Source organism: Capra hircus, chromosome 26 (assembly GCF_001704415.2).
Source record: "Capra hircus breed San Clemente chromosome 26, ASM170441v1, whole genome shotgun sequence".
Classification (NCBI taxonomy): domain Eukaryota; kingdom Metazoa; phylum Chordata; class Mammalia; order Artiodactyla; family Bovidae; genus Capra; species Capra hircus.
The window spans coordinates 33,046,693-33,055,570 of record NC_030833.1 but is presented as its reverse complement, the minus strand read 5'-3'; the positions used below and the strand labels follow the sequence as shown (position 1 = coordinate 33,055,570).

The 8,878-nt window shown below is 47.9% G+C and overlaps 1 protein-coding gene across 1 annotated transcript; it reads left to right on the top strand.

Moving 5' to 3' along the window:
- On the top strand, positions 5,967-8,554 carry FRAT1 (frequently rearranged in advanced T-cell lymphomas 1). Its single transcript, XM_018041730.1, has one exon. The coding sequence runs from the start codon at positions 6,147-6,149 to the stop codon at positions 6,975-6,977; it is 831 nt and encodes a 276-aa protein (XP_017897219.1). The 5' UTR covers positions 5,967-6,146; the 3' UTR covers positions 6,978-8,554.

Below are 8,878 nucleotides of genomic sequence, written 5' to 3'. Positions count from 1 at the left end.
TGTTCCTAGCACCCTGTTTAACCTGTGGGCAGTTATCTTTCGCACCCTATGAGCAGCCTCTAAGACATTTTCAAATTTTGCCTTCCCTGGTGTTTCCAGCTTTCTCAGCTGCTACTCTACAGAGAGGTGTTTAATAACTCATTAGTACCTTCTCGCATCTCAATGTGAGTCCCCTAAATCTCTTAAATTTTCTCTGTACCAATTCCTCCTCCCTGACCAACCCAGCTTCTAGAGCCGCCGGTTTGGGAGGCAATGAAAGGAGGGGTATAGGAACAAGCCTGTGCCTGCTTTCCTGTTTCGGAGGCCCATTGCTCAAGGGTGCTGCTGGCCTCTAAAACAGCGGCAAGTCTTATTCCTGCCATATCGTTTGAAATCCTCCACAGTGGGCAAGAATGTAGTCAACCCGCAGTAGGCTGTCTACATCTTTTTAACACTGGGTTGTGAATCTACACCATTGCCCTGTCAGGCATTAGGCAACATGCTGGCAGGGTGTACACTTCCTCCTGCCTTCCTTCCCAACAGTCAGCCCAGCGCCCCCTGTGCCCTGGCTAATTCTAAAAGAAGTCACAAAAATACTTGCTCCCTTTCTGTGGCTTGTTTTTTTTCCCCTCTAACATTTTACTCTAAAACGTTCCAAACTGTCAATAAATTGGAAGGAATTTAATAGTGAACAACCCTATTACTCAGCACCTAGATTCTACCATTAATATTTCTTAGCATTTAAAAAATTGAGCTATACTTCACATAACAGAAAATTCACTTTAAAGTGGCTTTTGAGGTATACACTTTGGGGGACTCTCTGGTAGTCCAGTGGTTAGGACTCCATGCTTCCACTGCAAGGTCTGAGGTTCGATCCCTGGTCGGGAAACTAAGATCCCAAAGTTGCACAGCAAAATAAATAAATAAAATCAAGTGTAAACTTTTGAATTGTGCGCTTTAGTGGTTTTAAGTGTATTCACTATGTAGTACAAACATCACCACTAATTCCAGAACATTTTTGTCATCTCAAAAGAAATCTCACGCCCATTATCAATTGGTCTTAATTCCCCTCTCTTCCCAACCTCTGACAACTACTAATCCACTTTCTGTCTCTACAGATTTGTTTATTCTGGAAATTTCATATAAACGGAATCATACAATAGGTGGCCTTTTGTGTCTAGTTTCTTTCACTTTCAGGGGTCACCCATCAGTCAGTTCAGTCGCTCAGTCATGTCCAACTCTTTCACTCATACTGTATACAGGTTCACCATACTGTAGCATATAACAATATTTCATACCTTGTATGATAAATTATTTTCCATTATATGAATAGATAAATTTTATTCATCCATTCATTAGCTACTTAACATTTAGGTTGTTCTACTTTGAGGCTATTATGAATAATGCTGCTGTGTAAACACTTGGGTACAACTTTTTGAATGACTATGTTCTCAAATTTCCCACGTATATACCTAGGAGTGGAATTGCTCGATTATACAGTGACATTAGCATGTCACTATACATGCTTTATCATATACCTACCTGTCCTAACCATCCTTCTATGTATCAATCCATCTCATGGTTTTGGGCACTTGAGAATAAACTGCAAACATCAGTATACCTCACTCAGGGTGTCTATTAACTAGAAATCAATATTTGTGAACAGTTTTTTTCTTTTCACGTAAAATGTACATACAATGAATTCTAAGTGTAGGATTCAATGACTTTCCTGGGAAACCTGGAATCAAGATATCAAGATACAGAACATTCCCACCATGTCCTGAATCTCCTTCAGGGCTCTTCCAAGTCAGTCCCTGCTACTGCCCCAACCTCTCCAAAGGCAATCAGTTTTCATAAATTGATTTTACTTGTTCTGGAACTTCAAATAAGGAGGATTAAGCCATATATGCTCTTTTTTGTCTGGCTTCTTTCAGTTAGCATACTCTTTTTGTTTTTTAAACATTTATTTATTTGGCTGCACTGGAGCTTGGTTGCAGCACTCAGGATCTTCAATCTTCATTGTGGCTTGCAGAATCTTTAGTTGTGGTATGTGGAATCTAGTTCCCTAACCAAAGATCAAACCCAGGACCCCCTGCATTGGGAGCATGGCACCTTAGCCACTGGACCACCAGGGAAGTCCAATTACCATCCTGTTTTGGAGGTTCATTCACGTTACTGCCTGTGGCGATGCTCCAGCCCTTTTTGCTGCTAAAGAGTATGTTGTCACCAACATCATGTGAATGTGCTATAGTTTATCCATTTACCTGTTGATAAATCACTTATGCACTTTCCAATTTATGGTTTTATGAATAAAGCTGCTATATTCATCTGCCTATAGGCCTTGACATGGACCTATGATTTCATTTCTCTTAGGTAAATATCTAGCTTTGGAGTTATATCACAGGGCAGGTGTATGTTTAGTTTTGTAAGAAACTGCCAGACCTTTTCCCAAAGTAGTTGTACCATTTTCACATACAGAACGATGCATGAGACTTACAATATTTTGAACCAAAAAAATCAAAACAAAAATTCTAAACTGCTGCTAATTATTTCCATTTAAAAATTTTAATTAAGTTCAGCATATTCTAGCTAATAACTGGCTGCGTTGACCACTCTCTAATGACTAATAATTACAAATGAAGGAATGTCTTCAATTTACATAAGGTATACATCAATTATAACTCAAGTAAAGATAAAGAGAAATGACCCATTCATAATAAAAAATGCTCAACAAACTAGAAAAAGAAGGGAACATCCCCAACCTGAGAAAAGGCCATTTATGAAAACCTAGAGCCAACATCATACTTAATAGTAAAAGACTGAATACTTTCCCTGAAGATCAGGAACAAGACAAGGATGTCTGCCCTCACCACTTCTCTTCAGTCTTGTTCTAGAGGTTTCAGCCAGAGAATTAGGCAGGAAAAACAAACCCCATCCAGATTAGAAAGAAAGAAATAAACCTTCATCTGTCTGCAGATATGATCTTGTACACAGAAAATCCTAAGGAATCCACTGAAATAAGGTGATGATTTTTAAGACACCCTGTAGAAGTCCAGAATTCCAAGATTTAAAAATTCATTCGCTTTCTTCATACTGCCTCTTCCTTTATTCTCACATTCTTCCCTCCAAACTTGACAAAACTTCCCACCTCTTCCCTCCATACCACTCCTCCCTAAAGGTTTGCTCCTGTTATTAGCATCTTGGAACTGCCCACCAAGACCCTTGTTTCTACTTACCCGGATCCCCAGGCTCCAGTTTCTTTCCAAATAATGCTAGTCCCCTGCTCCATACTGTAAAGTAGCTCTCTACTGCCTGGCTTCTGTGTTTGTATGTGTGTACTTTGTGGCTAATTGTTAAAACAGCTTTATTGACATGTAATTTACATGCCAATTAAATGAGCTTTTACCCTCAGAATGGGAGAAAATAATAGCAAAGGAAACAATTGACAAAGGATTAATCTCCAAAATATGCAAGCAGCTCATGCAACTCAATGCCAGAAAAACAAACAACCTAATGAAAAAGCGGAAGTGAAGTCGCTCAGTTGTGTCCGACTCTTCCAGGCAAGAATACTGGAGTGGGCTGCCATTTCTTTCTCCAAGGGATCTTCCCAACCCAGGGCTTGAACCTGGGTCTCCTGCATTGCAGACAGATGCTTTACCTTCTGAACCACCAGGGAAACCCAATCAAAGAGTGGGCAGAAGACCTAAACAGACATTTCTCCAAAGACACACAGATGGCTAAAAAACACATGAAAAGATACTCAGCATCACTCATCATTAGAGAAAAGCAAATCAAAACTACCATGAGGTATCACCTCACAGCGGTCAGAATGGCCATCATTTAAAAGTTTACAAACAATAAAAACTGAAGAGGGTGTGGAGAAAAGGGAAACCTCTTGCACTGTTGGTAGGAATGAAAATTGATACACCCACTAATAGAACAGTACGGAGATTCCTTAAAAGACTAGGAATAAAACTACCATATGACCCAGCAATCCCACTACTGGGCATATATCCCGAGGAAACCATAACTGAAAAACATACATGTACCCCAACGTTCACTGCAGCACTATTTACAATAGCTAGGACATAGAAGCAACACAGAAGCAATCTAGGTGTCCACTGACAGACGAATGAATAAAGAAGTTGTGGAATGCACACACAATGGAATATTACTCACCTATAAAAAGGAATGCATTTGAGTCCATTCTAATGAGGCGGACGAACCTAAAGCCTATTATAAAAAGTGAAGTAAGTCAGAAAGAGAAAAATAAATATTGGATATTAACACATACATATGGAATGTAGAAAAATGGTACTGATGAATCTATTTGTAGGGCAGCAATGGAAACGCATACATAGAGAACAGACTTTGGACCCATGGAGTAAGGAGAGAGTGGGACAAATGCAGAGAGTAGCATGAAAACATATACATTACCATATATAAAACAGCCATTGGGAATTTGCTGTAGGACCCAGGGAACTCAAATCACTCTGTGATAATGCAGAGCAGTGAGATGGGGTGGGAAGCGGGAGGGAGGTTCAAGAGGGAAGGGACATATGGGTGGCTCAGATGGTAAAGCGTCTGCCTACAATGCGGGAGACCCCGGTTCAAACGGAGAAGGCAATGGCAATCCACTCCAGTACTCTTGCCTGGAAAATCCCATGGATGGAGGAGCCTGGTAGGCTACAGTCCATGGTGTCGAGAGTCGGACACGACTGAGCGACTTCACTCCACTCACTCCATGGATGACTCATGTTGATGTATGGTAGAAACCAACACAATATTGTAAAGCAATTACTCTTCAATAAGAAATTGTTCAGTCGCTAAGTTATGTCCAACTCATTGCAACCCCATGAACTCCAGAACACCAGGCTTCCCTGTCCTTCACTGTCTCCTGGAATTTGCTCAAACTCATGTCCATTGAGCCAATGATTAAATTAAAAATAAAATTTTTTTCAATAAATGATTTTTAGAAAATTTACCGAGTTGTGCCACCATTACCATAATCCCATTTTGGAATATTTCAATCACCCTGCTATTATCCCTCCCCTATAAAGGTTGGTCCACCAAAAATCTACCTACAAGGGTAATTAATGTTCAGAAGTTAGGCCTGAGGGGTTTGGGAGTTTTAATACAGGTTTTAAAACTCCAAACAATACGATGATAAAGAATCGTTCTCTATCTCTCTTTTAAAAAATGAAGTCTTGGTTAATCATTAAACCAACCAGGATATCTTGGAGGGTTACCATGGCCGTGTCTCCATTTCCATCCAAATAGCTGACCGTCTTCCTCTCCTGCTACCCATTTCAGAAAGGATACTCCCCTACTGGGTTGAGTCATTCTTCTTAAAAGAACTTTCTAGCTCGCCGCTCCTCCCAAGACGAGCAACCTCCTCTACAGTAACTGTCCAGGTCCCCACATACCCACGCTCCCGATCAAAAAAACACGAATCAGTGGCTTTTCTTTGCCAATTTCCAATCGGCCACCCCCATCGCACCACAGGGTCCCCTTCCTTTTCATCTGTCAGCCTCGTTTCCCTAATCTCCAGACAGATCCCTAGCCTGACGCCTTCTCTCCATCACTCGCCTCACTCACGCTGCCATCACTTCCCAAATGCCGGCATCCCTAACCTCAAAAGCGTAAATGCCAAAACCAGACACGTTGACGCGCCTAGAGAAGTGTGTGGGTGTGTGGGTGTAAGTGTCTGTGCTTGTGTGTGGAAGAAACCAACAGAGGCCACGCCGGTGTCCATCTTCTGGAAATGTCAATCATGCCAGGCTCAGAGAGCGAAGATCGGCTCCCCAGTTCCCCCCGCAGACAGCATTCAGGGCTGTAAAGCTCAGAGGCAGCAAGGCTTCACCCAGGACTCTTGCCCAGAGGTTGCCCCGGCCCCCAAATGTACGGAGTACCCCTCCTCGGCGCGGTGGTAGGGCCCGGCGGCTACGTCACCCATTGTTTACAAATCAACCCGAGCCGGTAGGATTCCGGCTCCCGCGGCTGCAGGCGCGCGGCGCGAGTGCCTGGCGGGCTCCGGCTTCCGCGTCCGCCCGGGCTCCGGCTTTGGCCTCGGCACCGCGCCCGGCTTCGCCGCGGCCCACCGAGCCCCCGGGACAGCCGAGCCGCCAGCGACTCCCGCACAGCTCCGGGTGCCGGCGCGGGGGGCCATGCCGTGCCGGAGGGAGGAGGAAGAGGAAGCCGGCGAGGAAGAGGAGGAGGAGGAGGACAGCTTCCTACTGCTGGAACAGTCGGTGACTGTGGGCGGCTCGGTTGAGGTGGACCGGCTGGTGGCCCAGATCGGCGAGACGCTGCAGCTGGACGCGGCGCAGGACCGCCCTGCCTCCGCGTGCGCGCCCCCGGGGCCGCCACTGCAGCCCCCGCGGCCCCCGGCGGCGGTGAGAGCGGACAAGGCCCGGGCGCCAGCGCAGCCGCTGCTTCTACCGCCCGCGTCGGTCGAGGCTGGGGGCCCGGCGCCCCCGGGGGCCTTGCGCTGCGCCCTCGGGGACCGCGGCCGCTTGCGGGGCCGGGCTGCGCCCTACTTTGTGGCGGAGCTCGCCGCAGGCCCCAGCGCGCTGTCCCCATTGCCCCCTCAGCCCAGCCTTGATGGGCCTTTGGGAGCAGACAAACGGGGTTCCCCGCAGCCCCTGTCGGGCCCTTGCCGGCGAGGTTGGCTGCGGGACGCCGCTGCCTCCCGCCGCCTCCAGCACCGACGCGGGCTACAGCCTACAGCCCGCAACGGCGACGACGACCCGCACCGGCTCCTGCAGCAGCTCGTGCTCTCGGGAAACCTCATCAAGGAGGCGGTGCGGAGGCTTCATTCGCGACGGCTGCAATTGCACGCAAAGCTCCCCCAGCGCCAGCTCCTGGGCCCTCTGTCGGCCCCAGTGCATGAGCCCCCTTCGCCCCGCAGCCCTCGCGCGGCCTGCAGCGACCCCGGCCCGTCCGGGAGGAGGGCGCAGCTCAGAACAGGCGACAGCGTTCTAGTCCCTGGCAGCTAACACCTCGAGAGTGGCCACTGCGCGAGCCTCTGCCTGAAGAGCAAGGGGTTCCCCTGAGGGCTATATCTCTACTCAAACTGGTGAAGTCGCACTTCCGGAAGCGGGAAAATACCTTATATGAAGATGAGGAATCGAAAAATTGAGAATGTGTTCGCGGGAACTGAGGTCTAGGGCCCCGACGTGGTTGACTTCGTTGGTGCCACTGAAGGCAGATTACAGAGTGCACCCCAAGCTCGCAGTCAGTAGGACTCCTCACTGGTGTGACCAGCCCTGGTGGCGCAGCGTGCGGTTCCACGCAGCCTCTGGGGTACTCTAACCTGGCAACCACGTGGCCGGAGTCCATGCTTCACAGGATCGCGGAGCGCCCAAAGGACAAGGATGACCCCAGTTACTTGCTTTACCTTTCCAAGGCTGGTTCCTGATTCACTTTAGGAGAGGGGAACATTTGTAGATCATTTAAGGGAGTACCTCAAACTGCCAGACTTGAAATTTTACGACACTTTAAAAAAAAACAAAACACCTATCTCGTGTATTTTGAGGTGCTTGTTCTTGGTATAAAACACGCGGCACCGTGAAAGGACATTTTGGAGAACTGAATAGAAGTAACCTTTTCTCTGCACACCCCCACCCCACCCGCTTTGCGACTGTCCGCGTTTCTCAGAGCGGCGGGGGAAGGCGGAGCACCTGGGATGCTAATTGGACGTGGGGGTGAGAGGTCCTGGGGAAAGGTGAGGGCGCGGCGCGGAGCGAACCCGCGGTCCTCTTAAATGTGTATTTTCACAGTCTGTCCGCCCCTCCTCGGGTTCAAGGTCACCATTTCCTGGGCGCAAACGAGATTGCGGGGCTCTAGCAGGGCAGAGTCACCCGGTTCTGCCTGTACTCGGAGTAGTACGCGGTGTTTTGCAAGTGCTGGAGTCTTCTGAGGACAAGGGCACCGCTGCCACCGCGGGTTGAGGGAGGTGGCGACGTGCTAGGCGCCGGTGCCTCCTGCGGGCGGCCGCGCCCTGGACTTTGACGGAAACTGCCCGGAGAACTGGCCTCGAGTCCCTCCTCTTCCCCTCCGCTCTGCTGTCCAACTCTAGCTGGTGGCGCTGCCGCTCCTGGGGGCCCAGGCTGGGGGCTGGGAGACACCACGTGATGGGGCACTCCAGGGACACACAGCCTAGCGCAGCAGCTTATAATGGGCTCTCCGGGGCCATTTGCAATAACAGCTGCAATTCCCTGGATAGATGGAGTTGATTTCCTCCTTCTGCCCCTCCCCCCAGCCGTGCCAGCTTGCCTTTGTAAGTGAAGGAAACCGAGTAAAAAAATGTGACCCTCCGAATGGAGAAGCTGCAGAATTTGCCATTGTGAACCTGGTGAAGTGCTCGTAACAATGTTAACGCAGTCTAAAGGCTCTAAGACGGTATTGTTGATGTTTTAGTTTTTATAAGATTCAATGGCATGTTCGTCATCCAGATGTGGCTATTGACATACCTACACTTCGCACCGGAGTGTCTGGAATTGTGGCTATCCTGATTATAGGATGTTAACTTAACTGAAATATCTGTTTTTAATAAATGTGTTGGTTTTTTTGTTTGGTTTTGTTTTATACTTGTCGGCGGTGGGAAAGATGCACAGAACACATTTCTCTGATCTCCATAAACATGAAAACACTTGAAATCCTTGTCAGGCCTGGCTTGTGGATGGTAATTAGAGCGCCTTTGTGTCTGAGCAGCTCCCTAGTTAGGGTCTGCGCCGGCTGGGTGTGTATTGGTGCTGGCATGAAATTAAATGAAAGTGAGGTCAGGATTTGGACCAGTCCCATTCACTAAAACCTTAGAGCTTCTGGATTACTAGTCAGTGCTGGAGAAGCTGCCCCTGACTGTATTAGCAAAGGACATCAGATCAGTCAGTCACTG